General features: G+C 43.4%; 1 protein-coding gene across 3 annotated transcripts in view; it reads right to left on the bottom strand.

Moving 5' to 3' along the window:
- Nucleotides 1–24,413, bottom strand: part of MAPKBP1 (mitogen-activated protein kinase binding protein 1) — a 54,796-nt gene that overhangs the window by 29,169 nt on the left and 1,214 nt on the right. For 2 of the 3 annotated variants that reach the window (XM_007180349.2, XM_007180351.2), the window contains exon 2: nucleotides 23,698–23,920. In XM_007180349.2, the coding sequence (XP_007180411.1) occupies nucleotides 23,698–23,814 (117 nt within the window). In that variant the 5' untranslated portion in view covers nucleotides 23,815–23,920. Of the gene's footprint in view, nucleotides 1–23,697; nucleotide 24,413 lie in introns of those variants that run through there. The other variant, XM_007180350.3, reaches the window with a different exon arrangement.

A 24,413-nucleotide genomic window follows, 5' to 3' on the forward strand; every position in this document is an offset into this window, starting at 1 on the left:
TACCCCACACTGTGTGCAGGCCCTGGGACACACCGGACTAACCTCAAATTAGTTCCCTGATCTTTCTGCTAGATGATCCCATGTAAGATTCAGACTGCCCTGTAACCTCGTCACTCCCTCACCCACTGCTACAAAACGTCTTGCATGTCACTCCAGGTCGAGTCTCCTCTGGCATTGTCTGGACTCCCTGCGCTGGCCCTCCTCAGGGATGTCCTCGGTCCTCGGTGGCTCAGACAGAGGGGCTTCTGAATGCAGAATGGCCATGTAAACAGGCTAGAGTGTACTCTGCTAAGAGAGTGTTGGGGGCCTTTAAGAGGGCGATGTGAACCAGAAACCCTTCAGGGGTGTTCATATCAGCGGCACTGTGGTCTGGTCCTAGCCCAGGCCAGCATCTAGAGAGGGGAAGCCCAGAGTCAATTACGGTAGTTTTAGGATCTCTCCTTCTCTCTTACTCTCCCAAATGGAGAATTCCAAGTGCTCCTAGAGGGCCTGTTTAAATTCTTATCTCCAAGGACCATTTTAGTTTGAATTAGGTTGGAAAGAAATGCCCTGAGGTGGCCGGAGACCAAAATAAGTCCCCTGGGATGTTGTAGTTAAAGCTATTACCCTGGAAGGTCCCCAAGAGTCTTCTGTGTTTCTTGGGGACGTGGACCAGGAATTCCAACATGTGTCTGCTCACTGACAGAGGCAGTTTAGTTCGAGGGCACCACACCTACCCACAACCACCTGGCAAGCACCAAATGTGCCAGCTACCCTTGGGCCTTTCTGAGGCACTAAACCTAGCGGGCGCTAAACTAACTTTAGCCTTACTCTATACATTCTTGATATTCTGCCCTAATTTATGCCTCTTTCCTCACTTTTTCTCAGCTTAATGACCGCCTCCCCCTTCTCCGGCACCCAGTCACCTTTCTGAAAGGGCTGAGCACTGCACACTAACTGGAGAGGACAAAATAACCCTGGGGAAGTCCGGGAGATACTCAGTTCAGGGCACCACACCCTATTCTGGCACTGTGCCTCTAGCTATCCCTGAGGGAGGGGTACTCAGGAACATTCCTGCTGCACCAACTGCCTACTGCAGAGAAGAGAGAAAGAGGAGCCTGAGGCCAGCATTACTCACATAGATGAGAAAGGTCACCAAAGCAAGCACTGAGCTAAAAGGCCAACTCAACTCCTATTCTCTTCAAGCTAATCTGATTTCAGGCAAATCCTTTGGATTCATATTTGCATCAATCCCGCCCTTATGCTTCAGCTTTGGTCCCAAAGAATCAGACTAGTCTGTGGGTTCTCAGCTTGCCTTCTCTCTGACAGGAATTTGGGTAGGTGTTTTGTGGGTAGATGATCCAGTTCCACAGAGAATTAATTCTGGAACTAGCTTGGAGTTTTCAACAGCAATCTAAAGCAGGAAGGAGATGTGAGTTACTCAGACCCGAAAGACCAGTGTTTATCAAACGTTTTTGACCACAACCCATCATAAGAGACACATTTTATATCTTGATCCAGTATAAACATACATGCTCATGAAACTGAAATAAAAGTTTCAAAGACAAATACATACTCTCATTGCATGTGATAAACTCCAATTTCTATTATATTCTATTTCATTAAAAAAATAATTCTGATCATGGCCCACTTTATTGACTTCATGACCTACAAGTGGCCTGGAAACTGCAGTTTGAGAAACCCTGCTAAAGACCATCTCTCCCCGCTGGGCATGGGATTCATCTCTGGTCCCTGGCATCTTTGTGTTCTGTCACTTTCCTCCTAGGACTCTCCACAGTGGAGCAGACATCCGGGCTAGGAAACCCCACGGACAGGAGTTTGCCTGGGCTCAAAACTTGGATGATTTTCAAAGGATTTACGGTTTTTGGCTTCCTCTGGATTTCTGAGCAGCTATCCAAGGGAAAAAAAGGCAGTTTCCTTTGACTCTGTGGAGGGGGAAGAGCAGGGGAAAAACATTCAGGGGCATCAGCTGGGTTTTATTTTATGTTCTAACTCAAACCAGCTTCCTGTTTGCAGGGAGGTTTGGGGCTGAGCTCCACTTTCAAAGGATCTGAGAGTCCAGAGCTCCTGCAAGGCCTCCAATGTCTAGGCTTGTCCTGCAAGGCTCCTGCACGATGGACTTTATAAACTGACTCTCTCCCTTTCATAACCCTCTCCATATTCCTTCTTTCCAAAAAGGTGGTACAGCCTCCATCTACCCTAAGAAATGGATACAAACCTGGACACCCCCTTGCAAACCCACCCCGGGCTAAAAGTGCCCAAGTTCAAGTAGCGGTGTGCTGTAGCTGGCTCACGCTGGCTCAGGAGAGCTAACTATGCACCTCTTTTCCCAGCTCCACATTCAATGAGAGCACATTGGTAGCTTGAAATCACCATGGCGGGAGCACTTATGCCATGAAATCAGACAACGTTACAAATCAGGGCCCTTCTTCCCCCTCAGAGAGCATGTAAACATTTACCAATGCACCGCTAAGCTCAAGCAACTTTTATCTCTCCCTCGGACTATGGCTGTAACTCCCATGTGTTCCCTCTGCTTCAGGCCTTGTTTCCTATAGTCTTTTCTTTTTCTTAACATGGCAGGCCACAGTGATTCTTTCAAGAGATATAGGAGATCATGTCATTATGCTGCTCAAAAGTCTCCAATGGTTCCCCATCCAGATTCTTCACCCCGGTTTAGAAGGCCCTAAGTCACCTGGCCTCTGGCTGCCTCTCTGACCTCGTTTCCTACACTTCTCCCTCACTTACCTCCACCTCAACCACCCTGGCACCTGAAGCACCTCAAGTACATTCTAGCCTCAGGTCCTCTGCATATGCTTTTTATTCCCTCCACTAAAACTCCCTTGCCTCAACTACTCACACAGCTAATTCACTCAGGTCTTTGCTCAAAGGTCTTCTCCACAGGGAAGGCTTTCCAGACTGGCTTGACTGCTATCACTCTATACCCAACTTATCCTGCTTTATTCTTCTTCATTATACTTAGAGTCAGATAGTGACCCAACATTGATTATATCTTTGTCCACATACTTACTGTCTGTCTCCTCTACCAGAATATGAGCTCCTCGAGGGCAAGGCCTAAGTTGCTACCCCTCACTGATGCATCCCTAGCACTTTAAACAATGCCTGGCACAAAATGGGCACTTGATAAATATTTGATGAATAAATGAATGCATGGCAGAGGCTTCAGGAACAGTGAAAGGACAGAGATGGGAAGCACAAGAAAACTGGGGTATTTCAGGCCAGTAAAGTTGCTCTCCACAAAGTATCTAAAACTGGTTGTGTGGGAATTCCCTAGCGGCTCAGTGGTTAGGACTCTTAGGTCCAGAGGTTAGGCGTTTTCACTGCCGTGGCCCCGGTTCAATCCCTGGTCAGGGAACTAAGACCCCTCAAGCCATGTGGCCAAAAATAATAATAATAAAATGAAATAAAACTGGTTGTGACAGAAAGACCACATCCAGATGAGGACAAGCATAAAAGGAGGTTAATGGTACATTAATGGTAACATTTTGTTTCTTAAGCTGACGGTGGGCACACAATGGTTCACTCTATTATTCCACATGTCTTTACTGTATGTCTTAAATATTGCACAGTAAATGTTTAAAAGAGAGTAAAAATATGGTCCAGGATATGGTGTGGAGCTCAGCACCTCATGAGCAACATCCTTCTATAGTTCACATCCCTGACTTCTCTTTATCCTAAAGCCACTTCGTTGACACTCGTTGACCCAGCAATGTGAGGGGAAGGGGTACAGAGAGCTCAAGAATCTGTGTTTTTATTTGATTTAGGTTTCTCACTTAAGAGCTTGTAAGGCTGCACATGTTTATGATGCTCTGACATGCTGCTTCCAGCAGAAGTCTTCAAGGACCACTGCACACATCCCTTCTCCTGACTGCTAAGTGTGGCAGCAGGTGATGAGATAGGGCTCCCTCAGCCTGGGTCCCTGAGTAACTCTGATGAACGGAGCGCCCGCACTGACCCACACTGCAACAAAAGTGTGAGCAAGAAATAAACTATCCGTTAAGTCATGGAGTTGTTGAGGTGATTTGTTACCACAGCATGACCTAGCCCAGCAATTTTCACACTTTTTGGTCTCTTACACTCTTTGGTTTCTTAACACTGTTAGAATTTATCAAGGACCTCAAAGAGCTTTCATTTATACAAGTTATATCTATCAATATTTACTATGTTAGAAATTAGAATGGAAATACTTAAATAAATTTAATTCATTCAAAACTAAGAATAAACCCATTACATGTTAACACTTTTATTAAAAGTAACTCTAGTTTCCAAAACAAAACCAAACAAATTTAGTGAGAAGAGTGGCACTGTTTAACATTTTCGCAAATCTCTTTAATGTCTGGCTTAACAGAAAACGGCTGGATTCTCATAACTGCATCTGCATTCAATCTGTTGTGATATGTTATTCTAGGTGAAGATAAAAAAAAAAGTTGGCCTCATTTGGATATGTAATTGGAAAAGAGGGGATCGCAGAGATCACCTAAAAGGGTTTTGGGGATCCCAGGGATTTTGTGACTACACCTTGGCAACCAATAACCTAGCCCCTCCTGTATACTACAGCATCTCTCTTCATAAGGAAGCAAGCCCACTAGTATGAGAGTTCTGGCCTCAAGCATCATTTGAGGAAAATGAGGCAGGGAAGAGGCCCTATAAGAAAATAGCTGTCCTCAAAGTCAGGGATGGGGCCCCAAGTTCTGACAGGAACTTCGGTTCCAAATCCTCATGGCCCAAATGCCAATGAAATATAGCCCAAAAGACACACCAGTCCAGGTAAATGATTCTGGCTGGTGAGCTGGGACACAACTGCTACAGGCAGCTGGCAGCCTGATACATCCACAGTTCTAGGAACATCATGCACAATGAAAACTCAGAATTAAGAAGAGGGTACCCACTTTGTACCCTGCAGTGATCTCCTCCACATCTGCAACACAGCCTAGAAGCAGGGAGAATACTCGAGTTGTGACCCAGCCTTTCCTTGGACAGGTGGAGAGTGTTGAGATGGGGGAAAGCCTACACCAACCTGAAAGAGAGTGTCATCTTTCCCCAGAAGCAAGGCTGCAGGAGGGCAGAATTACTACAGACGCACTGCAAAGGAAGGCTTGAATACCCACCCCTCCCAACATGCACTAGGCAGGGCAGTACTGTATCCTCCTAAGAGAAAGAAGGAAAGCAAAATCATCCCTCACTGTAATAAGATAAAGGGATAACTTCATAATAGCCTATTCCCAAGAGAGAAGGAAAGAATAAAGCCAACTGTTTAAGAGCTCTTCTGGCTCTCATTAAAGTAGATGGAAAAAACAGGTGGCTCAGAGGCGACAGACGGGACTACTCATTCATACTAGATAGAACAGTATTTTCCAACACGCAGATTGCAGCCTATTAATGGGATTTGAAATTGATTTAATAGGTTATGAATAACTAAAATAGAACAAAAAATAGATCTCATGGCATGTAGTAATGGTAAGTACTGAACGTGGAACTTTATTTCAGGGGTGTGTGTGTGTGTGTGTGTGTGCCCTGGGTCACAATGTAAAGTGTATTCCTTAATGTGAGTTGTTCTCAAAAATGTTTGAAAGTCACTGGGATGCTATGGGGGTCCTCAAAATCCATTAGGGAAGATGAATGACATACTACAAAGTAATCCAGTACGTGATGAGGGTCATAAGAAAGATATAAAGTGCTCAAAAAGGAGGAAGAGCGATGATTTCTGAACAGGATCAGGAAAGGGAAACAATGAAGCTTTCCTGGAAGACTAGATGGAATGTGGCCTGGTCCTTGCAGTGAGGATAGGATTTTGACAGATGGAAATACAGAGAAAGGAATTCTCAGTAGAAGAAGTTGCATGAATGAGTTCGACACAAGGAAACAACAGAGTAGGTGAGCAACAGTGAAAGCAAGGATCTTTTGTAGGAGACTTAGGTCAGGAGAGGTAGACTATAACCAGACCGGGAAGGGCCTTGATTGCCAAACTAAGTGCGGTCAACTGGAGGCTCTGGGAAGCCACTGAAGGGTTTCAAACCAGGGACACAATCAAAGCTATGTTTGGTGATGATGTATAAAAGACACATAGCACAGGCAGGGAGCCCAGTTAGGAGGCTATTACAACAGTTCAGGTGAGAGGTAATAAGGATCTAGACCAGCATGAAGATAGTGAGAGTAGAAAAGAAATAATGACAAAGAAAAAAGTGACAAAGCAAACAGAATTGGCAAGACGGGGCACTGTACAACTCTGGAGGAAAAAGACAGAAGACTCAAATTTTGAACTTCAGAGATAGGGAACAAGGTGGTGCTATGAAAAGAAATGCTGCCATGATCAGAAAGAGGAGCTGGGTCTGGACAAAGGGGGTAAGGATGGGAACCGATGATGTCGGTTTTAGACATGCTGAATCTAAGGCGCTTCAGGAATATTTAGTAGGGACCACAGAACATTCAACTTAGCAACATACACATGGAATTGATGCTTGGGAGAGAGGTGAGGACTAGAAATAGATATTTAAGAATTATTCATGGGGGCTTCCCTGGTGGCACAGTGGTTAACAATCCGCCTGCCAATGCAGGGGACACGGGTTTGAGCCCTGGTCCGGGAAGATCCCACATGCCGTGGAGCAACTAAGCCAGGGCGCCACCACTACTGAGCCTGCGCTCTACAGCCCATGAGCCACAACTACTGAGCCCACGTGCCACGACTACTGAAGCCCGTGCGCCTAGAGCCCGTGCTCTGCAACAAGAGAAGCCGCAGCAATGAGAAGCCCGCGCACCACAACGAAGAGCAGCCCCCGCTCTCCGCAACTAGAGAAAAGCCCGAGTGCAGCAAATGAATACCCAACACAGCCAAAAATAAAATAAATAATAAAATAAATAAATTCTTAAAAATCTATGGAAAGAAAAAGAATTATTCACAGAACTTCCCTGGTGGTCCAGTGGTTAAGAGTCCGCCTTCCAATGCAGGGGACATGGGTTCAATCCCTGGTTGGGGAACTAAGACCCCACATGCCGTGGGGCAACTAAGCCTGCGTGCCGCAACTACTGAGCCTGCGCACCACAACCTGAGAGCCTGCGTGCCACAACGACAGAGCCCACGTGCTCTGGAGCCCACGCACCATAACTAGGGAGCCCGCACACTCTGAAGCCTGCGCGCCACAATGAAAGATCCCGCATGCCGCAAAAAGACCTGATGCAGCCAAAACAATAATAATAATAAAAATAAATAAAATATTTTTTTTAAAAAAGAATTATTCACATGGAGGTGAAAACCACCACTGAAAGTACAATGAGGCAGGAGAAGACAGAGGGAAGAGAGAGTGAGGCTGAGGACAGAAATGGGGCTGTAGCTATTTTTAGAGTATGGAGAAGATGAGGGCTCAGGCAGTTAGAAAGGGAGAAGGAGAACCAGGAAGCCAGTGAAGGGGAGAGTTCCCAGAAGGATGGGGTAGTCAATGTAAGTGCCAAAAAGAAGTGAAGAAGCAAGAAATGGACTCTCCAGAGTCCAAAGCCATCTGCAACATAGCACAGGGTCCCCAGCAGTCCCAACCCCCTAAACACATGATCTCAGGAACTCTAAGCAAGGCCTTCTAAACTCTTCTGGTATCTGTCTCTCCAGTCCCTAGATCTGACCAGCCCACAAGCTAGAGGAGAGGCACCAGCCAATGAGAGATCCAGTGGGTGGAGCCAAGACAACAGCACTGCTAGAGAAGGGTTTCTTGTTGAGCCCACAGCATACAGGATTCAAATCTGTTCTTGCTTTCTTAGTGCGAGGGACTACTACAGGGAGTCTGCAGTGGCAAGAAAGCAGCTGCTCCCTTGAGAGACAAAACTAAGGGGCCAGAGCCACAAAAGGCCAGGGTCATCTAGGATTTAGCTGACCTCAAACTGGTAAAGAAACCCCAGCAACTGTGAGGAAGCTGATCTGTTTTGGTTGCCATGTTTTGTTGCCACCAATTTCTTTCTTCCCCCTTCTCCCCTTCTCTACTTCTTAATCCCACTCAATACAAGTTATAAATACCTGAGTTATAAGTCATTCCAGCCAAACTATGGGCTTGCTATTTCTATAAACAAGCATGTCACAGACCTGTCCGAGGCAGAGCCCTCTCTGCCTTTCCCTCCCTTCCTGCAGGTTAAGAATAACTATGCCTGTCTCTTGCCCACACACTACACTCTAATCTCACAAAGCAGATTCTCCACCAGATTCTGAGAATTGCCACTTATGCAAAAGCCACAGAGGAAGCCAAGGCCAGGAGGCTTTGTGCAGAGACTTAGCCAGCTGGGCAGAGACCCAGTGACCAGCCCTGGGAGGGGGAAGGGGGAAGCGGGTATCATGCCCAAGCTCACTTACTCCTGCTCCTTCAGAGACCAAAGTGCCATCTGGTCAGAGGCAGGAAGAGACACAATGGCCACTCCAAAACTGTAGAACAGACCTTGCCTCTCTACTCTGCTCCTGGTTCCTGTGGCTGATTTATGGTTCTACTTTCTATACCATGAAGTCTCCCAGAAACAACTTCCAGTATGACAGAAAAACCAAGTTCCCTCACTAGAGATCAAGATTTGTTGGAGCTGAGCCAATTCTGCTGTGCTGAGATTAAAATAGCCTTAGCTTCTAAGGAAGGTGAGTCTGCCACTGCTTGGGAAGAGGTGACCTTAGAGATCCTTTAGCATAAGCCCCTGGAGACTAGAGAACAGAGGTTCCCAATTCCGGCTGATCAATAGAATCACTCAGAGGGCTTAACAAGTTTTTTTTTCAGATAGCAGTCCCCACCCTATACCCACCCCCTGCCTCTGCAAGATTCTTGATCAACAGCTATGGAGTGGGGTTCAAGAATCTGCATATTAAAGCTCTCTAGGTGGTTCCAGTGATTAATCAGGTGGGGAACTATTCAATTAAAGCATTTTGCCTTTTTATTTCCAAATTTCAACCCCTCCTGGGACTAGGGAGAAAACAATGCTCTGAGTATTCTTACAAGAATACCCACACCCATGGGGTGCAAAAGGTCTTGGGCAGACAGAGGATCTACAGCCATAATAGATACCATTTATTGAATGTGTACTCTGCGCCAAGAACTGTGCTAAACGCTTTGTAAGACCATCTCATTGAATACTCTTGACAACTTTATGAAGGACTAGTATTATTTCCATTTTAGTTATGAAGGAGTCAAGTAAATAGTCAGTGGAAGAACCAGGATTCAAACCTAGGTCTGTCTGGTTCCAGAAACCATGGTGACCAAGGAGGGAGTTCAGGTTCTCCAAAACCACCAGGATGTTACAGTTTCTGAAAGAGAACAAAGGGAAGTCACCATGCCATCAGGGAGGCATCAGGGACAGGTCTGAGAACCAAGGTAGAAGGCAAAGGGCACAGGATGAAGTAGAGGGGCAACAGGGTCCTCTCCTCCTAGCATTAATGTTTTTAAAAAAGTAGCAGGTCTTATCAGTAGCTTAAATGGGTCTAAAAATGTGTTCTGACCTCTCCTCACAGAGATGGTTGCAGAGAAAAGAGTAACAGAGGGTCTTCCAATGTCAGAGTACCCCACCTGGTCAGAGCATGCTCACATCCAGCTGGCATTAGAACCTACAGTCAACACAGGCAGCTGACACCCATTTCCAAGGCAACTAAAATTACAGTGTTAGAAGCAGGGGATTATGATTTCATGTGCAGATGGAGGAAGAGGTAAGGATGGCATGAGACCTCAAACCAGAAGGGAGCGAATGAGAGGCCTCTCGCCAAAGGACTCAATTATAATACAGCCAACAGCGGGCACCCAAGTCCAAACAGCAGCTTGAATAACACAGTGCCTGGTATAGAGCAGGTACTCCTACCCTCCCTTTCTCTTCCAGTTATCAGAAAGGCAAGGATAGGAGACATCTCAATTTAAGCAACCAGAATAAAGGAAAAAAAAATTTTTTTCCTCTCTAAGGTCAGTCCTTGCTATAACCAAGACCAGAACCACAAACAAAGCTTTATGACCTAAAAATCTGATCATCAAGAAAGGTCTAATTCTTCCTCATTCACCACCTCTACATGCCTGAGTTTTCTTAATCTCTTGGTTTCCAAACTTTGTAACCAGGGAGAATACTAACTGTTCCTTATCTGGACTAAGTGTGCAAAGCGAACGTGTGTTCTGGGACAAGGGGAGTGGAGAGGACTCTCAGTGTCCCTGCAATCATGCCAACTTGTTCCATGAGACTCTCCTAGAAGAAGGAAGGTCTCTTCAATGTGTTATTCTCTATAAAATTCTCATTTCCTTTCCATTCCTAACGCCAACACCTTGGTTGAGGCCTTCGGCACCATATTCCTGGATACAGCAATGGTTTTCTAATCAAGCTCCTTACTGTAGACACTGCCCTCCCCTCCCCAACCCATTAGAATAATCTTTCCATAGTACAGCTATGATCATGTCCCTCACCTGCTCAAAAACTTTCAATGGCTCCTTAATGCCAACTAAATAAATTATAAATGTCTTAGCCTAGCATCCATCTGTCAATGGGCCCTATCATTCTTCTAATTCTATTTCCTTCTACTCACCATATGAATGATGTGCTTTTGGCAATCTGGATTATTCATTATTCTGGAAAGGAGCTCTGGGGCTTTTGTTCATATTCTTCTGCCTGGAATGCCCTTCCCTTCCACCATCCCATACTGAAACCCTACCCTTCCTTCAAGAACCAGCTCAACAGGATAGAAAGCCCAGAGATAAACCCACACACATATGGTCAACTTATCTTTGATAAAGGAGGCAAGCATATACAGTGGAGAAAAGACAGCCTCTTCAATAAGTGGTGCTGGGAAAATTGGACAGGAACATGTAAAAGTATGAAATTAGAACACTCCCTGACACCATGCACAAAAATAAACTCAAAATGGATTAAAGACCTAAGTGTAAGGGCAGACACTATCAAACTCTTAGAGGAAAACATAGGCAGAACACTCTATGACATACATCACAGCAAGATTCTTTGTGACCCAGCTCCCAGAGAAATGGAAATAAGAACACAAATAAACAAATGGGACCTAATGAAACTTAAAAGCTTTTGCACAGCAAAGGAAACCATAAACAAGACCAAAAGACAACCCTCAGAATGGGAGAAAATATTTGCAAATGAAGCAACTGACAAAGGATTAATCTCCAAGATTTACAAGCAGCTCATGCAGCTCAATAACAAAAAAACGAACAACCCAATCCAAAAATGGGCAGAAGATCTAAATAGACATTTCTCCAAAGAAGATATACAGATGGCCTACAGACACATGAAAGAATGCTCAACATCATTAATCATTAGAGAAATGCAAATCAAAACTACAATGAGATATCATCTCACACCGGTCAGAATGGCCATCATCAAAAAATCTAGAAATAATAAATGCTGGAGAGGGTGTGGAGGAAAGGGAACACTCTTGCACTGTTGGTGGGAATGTAAATTGATACAGCCACTATGGAGAACAGTATGGAGGTTCCTTAAAAAACTACAAATAGAACTACCATACGACCCAGCAATCCCACTACTGGGCATATACCCTGAGAAAACCATAGGTCAAAAAGAGTCATGTACCAAAATGTTCATTGCAGCTCTATTTACAATAGCCAGGACATGGAAGCAACCTAAATGTCCATCGACAGATGAGTGGATAAAGAAGATGTGGCACATATATACAATGGAATATTACTCAGCCATAAAAAGAAATGAAATGGAGGTATTTGTAAGGAGGTGGATGGAGTTAGAGTCTGTCATACAGAGTGAAGTAAGTCAGAAAGAGAAAAACAAATACAGTATGCAAACACATATATACGGAATCTAAGGGGAAAAAAAAAAAAGGCCATGAAGAACCTAGTGGCAAGACGGGAATAAAGACACAGACCTACTAGAGAATGGACTTGAGGATATGGGGAGGGGGTGGGGTGAGATGTGACAGGGTAAGAGAGTGTCATGGACATACATATATACACTACCAAATGTAAAATAGATAACTAGTGGGAAGCAGCTGCATAGCACAGGGAGATCAGCTCGGTGCTTTGTGACCACCTAGAGGGGTGGGATGGGGAGGGTGGGAGGGAGGGAGATGCAAGAGGGAAGAGAAATGGGAACATATTGTATATGTATAACTGATTCACTTTGTTATAAAGCAGAAGCTAACACACTATTGTAAGGCAATTATACTTCAATAAAGATGTTAAAAAAAAAAAAAAAAAAGAACCAGCTCAAATATCACATCCCCTATGATTCTTTCCATGATCAACCTGGCCAGAAGTGACTCCTCCCTCCTTGGTATTCTTACAGCAGCACTTAATTTTCATCATTTACATGGCATGTGTTACTTAGTACCTTGTAGTACAGAAGTTCTTTAAGGATCTGTCTTATCTCTCCTGCTACTCTATAATCTCCTGTAAGGCAGAGGCTGTATCTCATACAACTCTATGCTTATAGCACAGCACACAGTGTTTAATATAGTATATTTGTTGAATCCATTTTTAATACTTTAAAAATATTTGTGAATATTCTTTGGTGCATCTTACTTAGTAAATTCTTTAACCTCCTAGAGAATTCTCCATCTATCATAGCCAAACCTAGAAGCTGGAGCAGGAAGCAGGATTCTGATGCCTTTCCAGAAAGATTGGGGAAGGTCTGAATGGAATAATCCATGTGCCTTGCATGATTACAAACCAAACAGTTTTACCCCTGACTTTAGTAAATACATGCATGGCATGGCTCTTCATAAATCTGACTTAAATTATAATTAATGAGTAAGTCCAAAAAGATTGAGATAATTCTTGTTTAATAAAAGTAACAATACTATTATTTAAAAAGAGCTTTACCTGTCCTTTTTAATCAGAAATGAATGGAGCTATAAATAGTTATTCTGGCTGTTAGAATTATGAATGACCTGTTTTCTTCTTTACGTTTCTCTATATGGTGTAAAAAAATCTTTTCAGAAAGCACATGTACTTCAGAAAGTATAAAAAGACATTTTATTTACCAAAGCTAACCAAGAAAATATTTTTGAGTATCAGAAATGAATTATCTCGGGACTTCCTGAGTGGCTAAGACTCCACGCTCCCAATGCAGGGGGCCCAGGTTCGTTCCCTGGTCGGGGAACTAGAATCCCACATGCATGCCACAACTAAAGGTTCCTCATGCCGCAACTAAAGAGCCCGCATGCAGCAACGAAGATCCCAGGTGCAGCAATGAAGATCCCATGTGCCGCAACTAAGACCTGGCACAGCCTAAATAAATAAATATTTTTTTTAAAAAAGAAATGAATTATTTCAAATTCAAGAAGTTAATGATGAATTTGTGAGAAAATATTTTTATGTCCTATTATTACTAAAAAAACAAAGTTTATTATACCAGATATATTTTCCAACATTTGTACATAACTTCTTTAATAAAATGAGTATACAGATTTTTAAATTTAAACATTTTAAATATGAAATACACATGTTTAAATCGGAGAGACTTTTATCTTTACTGTTTTTTTCTACTTACAAAAATAACACACACTCATTGTAAAAAATTCCAACATTACAGAAATATAGAAATGTAGATAGTGAATGTTCACCATAATCTACTATCCCTCCCTGAGGTAACCAATTTTAACAACAGTTTGGTATTTATAGCCTCACAATTTTTTCTATGCATTTACTAACATACATGTTTTAACAAAATATAAATAATCATTAACTTAAAAACTGTTATACAGTTTGCTTTTTGTCACTTAATAGATCTTGTATACCCTCTCATATCAGTATATATAGATTGAACTCATTCTTTTCAACAAATACAAGGTATTTCATTTATGGATGTACACCAATCTCCTATTGATGGTTACTTGGATTACTTCAAAGATTTCACTACTGTGAATAACGCCCCCCAACAACAAAAAAATTCAGTTATATACACTTTTGTGTGGTGTAAATGTTTGCATAGAATAAAATCCCAGAATTATAACTGTTAAATCAAATGATATGAATATGTAAATTTTTTTTCTAATAGATATTACCAAGTTGTCCGCTAAAAAAGGTTAGATCAGTGTCTGCTTTCACCAACAGCAGAAGGGTATGAGTGCACTTGTTTCCCCACATCTTCATATATTTTCTTTAAGCAAAAATTATTTAAATAGAATATTTCACTCTCATCCCAACATTAGAAACGTAAAACAATGGGTCATAAAATTAATGCGTTTTCACTCTGCCTTTTAAATTCTTAGTCTGAAAGGAAGCTCTAAGACTAATTCACTTCCCAAATTATTTCCCAGTATAAATGAATTAGCCCCAAAAGAAGAAAAAAGTTATATTTATTTCTACAGAAGCTACTGCTGTTAAAGAGCATGCTTACTACTCCAGTGATTTCCAATCAGACACAGTAAATTAGGACTCCCCCCACTCCTGGTTCACTAGCTCACCTTTTTTAATTCCCCAAAATCATATCCATAGCCCTGAAATAAACTACACAGTAGTTAGTATCAAAAAGAATATTTGCTAAGCCTTTCTTTTGGTCAGTAGTTAAAGTATAGTTGATACAAGTTAATATTGGCAAGAAAAAGGGGCTGAAGATAGGTCACAATAAAAAGCTGCACAGGGAGGATGATTCAGTGCTGGAACACAAGAGGTTGAACCTGCAAAAAAGTACTTCTCACAAATGGAAACTTGAAGGAATAAAATCTTGCCAGAAAATTAGAAGAAAATTCCTGGATATTCTAGAAATCTGTGGACCCTGATAATATTAGCAACCCCGTAATAGCTATAAACTTATTTAGATCTTACAATGTGCTTTCACATTCATGAAATCTCATTGAATCCTCACAACAGCCCTGGGAGAAAGCCATTAGTATTCCAATTTTACAAATGAGAGAGAATCCACACACACAAACCAGCATGGCTACTTAAAGTATGGCCCAAGGAAGAGCAGCATGGGTGTCACTTGGGAGCCTGGTAGTAATGCAGAGTCTTGGGGTGGGTCTGAATCTCAATCTGCATTTTAACAAGACCACTGGCCTCTTGCCCCCACCCACTAATCTGTCTACACCTCAACTCAGAGAAGCCCTGTTCACCAGCCAACTATGAGGGAAAGTCTCTACCACAGCTGCTGTGGAGGCCTCAAAAGGGAGACCAAAGCAGCCTGGGGAAGGAAGGACATCATAAGGAGAAAGGGCATGTTCAGAAAAGTCAGCAGCAGGTTATTATGGCATATGAAAACCATCATGGTGTGCAATGATACTGTGCTTTTCCAAATAGAAGCTGACCAATAGTGTCAGGGTACCAGAGGCAAGCCTGCAGCCTGCCCATTGCATGTTTAGTCCTGACAAGCAGCTGCTTGCTTTTCTCTAGGCAGTAGCTGAGTGATGGCAAGAGTCAAGATTTCTGAGCATGCTCCGAGCTCCTCCCCCATGATCACAAACGAGCTTGGGGCTTCCTCTCCTCAGGACTAACTGGGGCAGCTGCAGGAAAGCATGCATTAAGATCCCATGCTTTTGCACCCATAATGTTATCACTGTTGCCTATTTGAGGAAATAAATCAAAATAATACAAGTTTGAGATCAGGTGAGGCAAGGCACTTGCTCAAGGAACTTAGCAACCCTGGAGCCCACCCAGCCAAACAGAGTCAGGTGGGCAAATGACCTCATTTTTGCTCATTTTCATGTTCACTGAGCCCCAACTGTCATCATCCAGATCAGCCCTGGCACAGGGTATTTTAGATCCAGCTTCTTTCACAGAAAGCAGGCATTTCAACTCAGCAACTCTCCACGGCTTCAGAGATAAGGTCCGCTGTGCGCAGGGACAGCCACAGAGGTAACAAAGAGGTGGAGAATGGGGATGAAGAAGGAGAGATTTGGGGTAGGGGGCACTAACAAGCAGTCAGGAGTGTGAGCTACAGAATCAACCGCCAACTAAGAGCAGAATAGTTTAAAGCCTCATGATACCCACACACAAAAACAACCGAGGCATCTGTTGGTCTCCACTTCACTGCCCCACCTCACTCCAACCCCAAGAGAGAAGCAGCAACTGTTTGTGGCTTATGGTCATCTGGAACCACACAGCTGTGCCCTGTCAACTTAACATTCACGTACCCACAGAACCACGAGCTGTACAGTTCCTAACAGTACCATAGAAAGAGAAGTTGGGATACAGTTCACGAAATCTGGAGTTGGGAGTGGGAAGAGGGGCAAGGATGCAAGGGACAAGGGTTACTGAATGATGGTTCTAAAATAACATCCTAAGAAGTTCATTAAATTAAGTTTTATGGGGAATGTTGGGGGAAAAGTATATTTTTTAAAGTACTGCCCTTTTCCAAGCTGATCGCAGATGTGACTCTTGGCTATAGCAATACTGGGCATACTTCTGTGCTCAGTGTCATGTTTTGCACATGAAGACTCCCTGGGAGGAGTACAGGATAAAGATTAAGAGCAGGCTTTGGAGTTAAGATAGCCAAGATCTGAATCCCAGCTCAGTCATCTACTGGCTACATAACCACCTCTCTGAGCATCAGTTTCCTCATTTACAAAATGGGGATAGTAATAGTACTTATAGTAGGGTGGTGGGAAACTTAAATGAGATAATATACGTACATGCTTAAGCACAGTACACAGCAAAAAACGCAATAAATGTTAGCCATTATTACCACTACAAATATTATTATTTCTAGTATTATTATTGTAAGATAAAGACAGGAAGCACTGACAACAAAGGCTGGAAAGGGGTGGTTCCAATAAGCATACTACCTGGAAATGTTGAATAGCACAAATCTATAATGGATAGAAAAGAAGAAACTTGAAAAGAACAAATAGTCAAGATCAAGTCCTTGAGTATTTTGATTTTTAACAATAAAATCATCTTAATTACATAAGAGAAAAATCTCATCTCACCTTAATGACACCATTAGCATCACATCCTTCAGAAACTTGGCAGTGTTCTACTTCTTGACTTGGGTGGTGGTTACGTGAGCAATCATTTTATAATTATTCACAATACAAGGTTATATTATTATATTTCATAAACTTTCAATGTCTGTTATATTTCACAATATTTTTAAGTTTCGTTTTTAAGTGCAAGCACCTTTAATGGGTCAGCTGAACTCACGGGGAAATGACCAGAAGCACCACTAAAGGAACAAAGAAAGCAAAGACAGAGGAGAGGTATGATGGGAAGTCAGAAACTTAGTGAGCTCAGCACAAGTGAGAAGCAATGTTCAAACCCAGAAGAACCTGAGGAATTCCTTCTCAGGATTCCTCCAAAAGAGAATGTGACAAAGTGGGGGAAAAAACCAAAATAAAACAGCCATGTGGTCTCACAAAGTGTTGTTCCAAGATCTTCCAGTACATTTAAATCTCAACTATGAATGAAGGGGCAGGGAAGGGAAAGTATCTTTAGCTCCATTCCAGGTTTAGGGGGAGAGATAAAGTGTATAAATTTTAAAATCTAACCTAAAAAGAGATTGTTTTATAGACTAGGGAATCAACACACAGAGCATTACAAACATTCTCTGTGATAAAATGAGAGAGAGTGGAATTCACTCCCTAGAAGTCTAAGAGGAGATATCCATAATATGAACTCATTCTTCTGTAAGCGTCCTTCAAAACCAGAGGAAAATGCTGTGGCCAATTAAGAAGCACTGTGAACTTGCTGATACAACAGTTAGGAGGAAGGAAACCAAGATTTGGAAAATCTGAACAACCAAAAATACCAACCCTAAAGATCTACACTGCCCAATCTGTCTGCCACACTCACTTTATTTCTTGCCCTCCCCCTACCCCCCATTTTTAAAAAAGAGGTAACAGAAGTTAAAGTAAAATCCACAATGTGGATTATTCAGTAAACTTCCAAACAGGTGGGCAGCTCTCACTCCACACCTCTACTGAGAACTGATGTGAAAGAAAGCTGACAGAAACCTGGCCCTGTCCTGCATTAAACAACAGAGCCCAGAGGAGAGGCTTAGCTTGTAGCAGTGGGAATGTGATTCATAATATAACAAATCCTACTGAAAACACTGTAGCTTTTTTTCCTACCAACAGGGCAGTCTGGACATGAAGTAAAAACCAACAGATACTCTGAGAACAACGGTGGGACAGACCATGTTCCCAGAGGAGCTTAGTTTGAATAAACATAGTCCCAAATTTCAAGCCCTAGACTGTTTTCCAAACAAAGAGGCAGTGATAACAGCCACAAGTCCAACTTGAGACTCAGGAGGTTGACAGAGAGGTTATAGAGGTCAGGCTGAAGCCTCATTTCTATGAATGCTTTTTCATTAGTCAAGAAATGAAAACACACAGACAACAAACGGAAGAGAGAAGTGAAGTCAGAGAAATACCAATGGCCCCAAAGACAGTCAAAATACTAGCAAGAAAGAAGACAGTGACTCAAACAGATCCAACAGGGGAAACTTGCCCTAAATTACAAGCTGAGAGACGGAAAAGAAACTTGGAAAGCAGCAGTACTGTTAGACTCCGAAATAAGTGAGGCCAAACAGACGAGGGGAGGCTTTGCAAGACAACTTAAAGCCTGAAGAGGCTGGGCTATTTTAGACAGCAAAGCAAGAGGTGTTGGGCTGCAGAGAGAAGAATCCTCTCTCTCCAGTGAGACTTACTTTGAAGGCTGAGGGCAGCTGCAGGCACCGGAAGGAAAAGGAAATGGAGATCAAAGGAACAAGACCAGAACACCTCACACTTTTCCCTGTACACCACCTGTTCTGAGGAGCTCAAGACACTTCACAAGCCTTAACTGAAGACTGTATCATAGACAGAAAACTCAACAAGAACTTGCCCAAGTTCACTCACAAAGACAGGTGAGGGGCAGGGCTGCTGGCCAGAGGCCTCTACCCTCGGTCATCTATTCTAGGTGGGGAGCCCAGAGTATGTATTAAACACTAAAAACTCTTGGTTGCTATGAGTCCCAAGGGCAGTGGGTAGTGGAATGGTGACAAAAAAACTGGCTAGGACTCAGGGATATTATCATAAAGTTTTCCTATTTCTGCCCCCAAGGGAAATTCCTGCTGATCTAAGTAAGGCAATGACCAGCTCCTTACATCTTACCCTACAACAGGGCACTTCTCTCAGATCTATCCCTGATACCGCAGTTTAACAGAGCAATCAGTCCAGAAGATACAATGGAGATTAAAAAAACTACTCAAGGAGAAGAGTATACTTACTGGGCTAGCTTTATATATTCTCAAGAAGCCTCAATGAGGACTTGGGTATGAAGCCAACAGATTTCAGGGTGGGCTGAAACCAGCAGTGGGCTTCTGGTGGAACTTAATATATACACAACTAACAAACTGTACCCCCAGAGGTTCTGATTCCATATAGATAGGATGGGGCCCAGGAATGCGTATTTTTTTAAAAGCTGCACAGGTATTCTGATGTCTTACTGCCCTCCTGACCTCTCCCCCAAGTTGAGCGCCATCAAGCTAGAGCCAGACAGTGATCCATAAATGCTTTGAAAAAAGGATTTCCCTGGTGGCGCAGTGGTTGAGAATCCGCCTGCCAATGCAGGGGACACAGGTTCGAGCCCTGGTCCGGGAAGATCCCACATGCGGCGGAGCAAATAAGCCCAAGCGCCACGACTACTGAGCTTGCGCTCTAGAGCCCGTGAGTCACAGCTACTGAAGCCTGCACACCTGGAGTCCATGCTCCGCAACACGAGAACCACTGCGATGAGAAGCCCGTGCACCAAAGAGTAGCCCCGGCTCGCCACAGCTAGAGAAAGCCCGCGTGCAGCAACGAAGACCCAACGCAGCCAAAAATAAATAAGTAAATAAATAAATTTATATTAAAAAAATGAATATGACTCCTCACTGCCAAATAGGCATAATAAAGAGTCTCAATACTAACACCTGGGCTCAAACACTAATCCAAAACTGAAATTAGATTACTGCCAGTTTTTTCTTCTCTATGAAACTCACCTACACAAATTCTTCTTACAGCCACATATTAAAAGGCTCAAAGCACTACCATACAATCAGGCAGGAGAAACACTGGGGGAAGAAATGGTGGGGAGGGGAGGATATGAATTAGACTTATATTCATAAAAACTGAGAACTAGAAGAAAGTTGCAGTCACCTTGCCCATTGTTTCCAAACGGATAATATATAACTCGGATTGTAGTAATGGCTATTAATAAGGAAGAAGATTTCAAAACCTCCCTCACTCACTTTTTCAAAACCTAACAACCCTCCAGCACAGGCAATCCTTTTGTATCCCTAATTTAAATCTTGCCTGCTTGGCTTCAGTCCATTTCTGTCCTTTGTTAAAATGAAAAACCACCCAGCTCCTTCCACATAAAAATCTTTCAGAAACTTTAAGAAAAGAGGGGGAGGGTTAGCCACCAACAGCACACACATTTGCTTCTTAAGGAAAACACAGTTCAACTGAGATGAGAGAAAGAACTGACAATTGCACAGGATTTGAAGTTGAAGAGTGTTTACAACAGATAACTTTGAGTTACACTTCATCAAGACTCAGCAGATCTGGCATAAAACCTCAAATTACTCTTTTCCAATTCTATTACACTGCAGAGACTTCCTTCCCTCCCTTAGAGAAAGTGTAATACAAATCTCAGCTCTCATCTACTCTCTCTAATAACCTAAATCCCCATCTCTATTGGCTCTCACTTTGGCTTTTAACCATATTTTAACCATATTTTTAACTAGGTCTCTCCTGAATTAAAAAGCCTTTAATGAGCACTACTTTCCCTTCTCTCTAATGCCCTTCACACCTAAATAGGCTGCATCTCTATTTCTTTTTTTCACATTTTATTCTTCCTAATTTTCTCTTCTAAAGAGGTCACAAACTCCTCCTGATCATTTTTGCTATTCTTCTGGAATTTCAAGTTTATCCCCACTATATTTGACATCTTTAAATTGTTCTCATTCATTTATTCATTTAGTATTTAGTGCATTCCTTACACTGTACTACACAGTGTAACGTAAAGGAAATAAAAAAGAACATGGCCCTGACTTAGGAAATGAAGACATACATAAAAGAACAATTAGAGATTGGTTCCAAGGTAGTAGGGTTAGTTAGAGAAGGCCCCGTGGCTCCAGTAAATATAGAGTTGGATCTAAAAATAAGTGGAGAATTTGGTGAAAAGCCTACTTTAGATAGCAAGAACAGTTATGATTCAAAACAGCAGGCCATATGAGGTAAGAGCTGCAGAAAGGCCCTCTGTCGCTTCCTTCTTTGTCCCCACCCCACACAAAAGGCATATGTCTTTTGGTCTTCAAATTTTGTTTCAGAGTTATTTATCCATGAAGCACAAGCTCTCTGACTGTTACCACAGCTACCACATACTAGAGCAGCTCACAAAGCCTTGTACACCACGTCTTAATGTTGGTTACCACAAGGCAGGCTTTTTTTTTTTTTTTCTTTTATTTATTTATTTATTTAATTTATTTGTTTATTTTTGGCCGTGTTGGGTCTTCGTTTCGTGCGAGGGCTTTCTCCAGTTGCGGCAAGCGGGGGCCACTCTTCATCGCGGTGCGCGGGCCCCTCACCATCGCGGCCCCTCCCGTTGCGGGGCACAGGCTCCAGACGCGCAGGCTCAGTAGTTGTGGCTCACGGGCCCAGTTGCCCCGCGGCATGTGGGATCTTCCCAGACCAGGGCTCGAACCCGTGTCCCCTGCATTAGCAGGCAGATTCTCAACCACTGCGCCACCAGGGAAGCCCACAAGGCAGGCTTTTAGAATCATCTCAGGTAGAGTCTTCAGTAAGGAGTGTGGGGAGTCAAGCATCTGCAAGGTCCGAGGCACACAAAGGCAGCTACTACTTTGGGTGCTAAAGATATGCACCAGCACTCTTGCTCTGTCAGACTGTTCAAGAGTCATTCAACTTCAGCTAAGTATTTCCTTCATTCACAGCTCTAGGACAAACAAAGCCATTTAAAGCAGTCTGAAGCACTGAATTCCTATTTGAAGCAGGGATGTTTAATGGTGATGCCAAAGATTCCCTTTTTCACTGTTTTCCTTAAGAGCTTCTCCTCTTCTCTTGCCTCAGGACTCACAGTTCAAGCATCCCTTCCTCTGTGAAGTTTTTTTCTGATCCCCCTAAACTGATTTAGGTTCCCGCCCCTGTGCTGCCCTTAACACCTTTATACATACTTCTAGGACAGCACTTTCCACACCATGTTGTAATTATTTGTTTACATGTCTGACCAGCCACAAGCTCTTTGATGGCAAGGATATAATGTTTTATTCATCGCTGATTCTACACATAATAGGCACACAATAAACGTTTGTAGAATGCATTAATGATGAACGACATGGTAAATTTTAAAGAATGGTAACCGTACCATCCAGATTCCAGACCAAAATTACAATAAGTATTAATACTGAAGACTAAACTCCCATCATACATTTCTATTACCTATACCATTCTTGGTCAGAAAAAGAGGCCAAAGATAAAGAAGATGGCTCTAATAGTGCTGGTCATTGCCAAGTTACCAGCCAAGAATACGAGAGCTTACAGTACTAAGAATGATCCAACACAACAAATGAGTGAACGGAGCCAAATCTAAGACAGTGTCTATGTTTCAGGCTCATTCTCCTGCCTCTGGAGACTATGAACAATGATTAATAAGAGCCCTTGGAAAAGTCACTATCTCCACAGCCATGGAACCTTGTGCCCAATTTTGATTCCTGTTGAATGAAATATACAGCAAAGGTGTTCACCTTCTGACCAAATCCAAGTAAGGTTTTGCTAAGGGACAGGGATCTGAGTTAAGTCCTCCCAGAACTCTGCCATGCTGTACATTAGCATTCTAAATCATTCCTCACTGGGTTTACTCATCTCTGAAGAGATACAGGCAAGGCAATAAAATGCTGCGGTCTCAAATGCCTCTCCCTGTAGCAATCCTGCACTACACAAGGCTACTGTGTTTACAGGCTGCTTATAAGACACAAAAGCCTAATCTGATCCTGTGGGAACAAGGCCCCAGGTTCCCTCAGGGATTAAATAAATTTGTCTACTTTTGTATTCCCAAACTTGTGGGGCTCTACAAAGTTGAAGAAAGCATAAACACCTACACCCAGACATGGGAGGAGATGGGAAGGGACTTGGTCTCTGACGAACTTCTGCAGCAGGGTGGGATATAGTGAATGAGATAAGCAATGTTCAAGGGCAAACCAGAATTGCTTGGCTGGCAGATATTTGGCCCCTCGCATGTTATCATTCCTAAAAAGCCAAGAAACTCCAGTTAAATTAATTCAGGTCTCTTGAATAGATAAGTAAATTTGTTTTGACACCAGGGAAGAGCATTTACCTAGCCGATTCCTCCGACTAGGTGTTTTAGCATATTTCTTTCTGCTACCACTGTCTTACATAACCCCAGCTGTGACACTAACACTTGCGGCTACATTAGTGGCAGCTTAGCCCTTCACAGGATATGTGGTCCCACTACCCTCTTCCAAGAAGGAAAACTGAGTTACAGCATATCAACTGGCTTCCCCAAGCACAGACTTAGTTTGTAGTGAGGCCACAACTGAACCCAGGTTGCCTTCCTCATGTTCTTCCCTTTTCATAGATGAATCTCAGCATGCTCATCCCTGCTTGCTCATTGCTTTCTTGAGGGGCAGAGATGGGCACACTTGGTCCTTTAGCGCCCAAGTGAGCTTCTAGTTCTCCTCTTTCCCAAGAAAGAGTAAGGTAAAAGACGTACATGGAGCAGAGGAGGGGAGGGGAGGAAAGGGGTGGCTCCCAATACTAGGACTCACCTTGGAGCTGAGGTCCTCTCGCCGGTTTCCTGCCTTACTCCTGCGTAATTTGATGGATGGGGATCGCAGAAGGTTCTTGATCCGGCTGGTAATGGTTGACCCTTCCACAGCCATCATGATGAGGAGCCCCCCGGGACACTTCCTGGCGCAATCTTAGGACTTGTCTCAACAGCGGCACTGCTTTCCCACTCCACAGGGCCTTCCAGTATGCCCTCTCACTGACCTGAGATGGCAGAAGCCACCTTACCTTCCGCCTAGCCGTGTCTGCAGCTCTTATCTCTAGGTACTGCCCTCTCCCTTCGCCTCATCCCCACCTTCAAGCCCAGTGCGGTTTCTTACAACGCCTGAAGGACAGACTCATTTAAAGGGGGGCTAAAAAGCCTGAGCTGCGAAGAAACGCCAGGGCCACACCTGCCAGAAAGGATGGGATGGGCCCTAGAAGGGCTAGTGGCCGGTCTGATTCCCGTTAATTCCCAACTGTTCTCATGGCATCTGCAGTGTCCAAAGAAGGAGACCGCCGAGGCCACCGAGGAGTCCCACGGGGTCCTTGAGCACCTGCGCTGGCGGCCGCAGGGACACTCAGCGTGGCGGGGCTCGCTGTGGCCCTGCAACCCGTTCTGCCACGGGAGCCTCCCTCCCCCACCCACGACCCTCCTGAGCTCGCTCTCGGCCAGCCGCAGGAGCCCTAAACCTTTCACTTTCCGCTCCCTCAGAAG

This window comes from Balaenoptera acutorostrata, chromosome 3 (assembly GCF_949987535.1).
Source record: "Balaenoptera acutorostrata chromosome 3, mBalAcu1.1, whole genome shotgun sequence".
NCBI lineage: Eukaryota > Metazoa > Chordata > Mammalia > Artiodactyla > Balaenopteridae > Balaenoptera > Balaenoptera acutorostrata.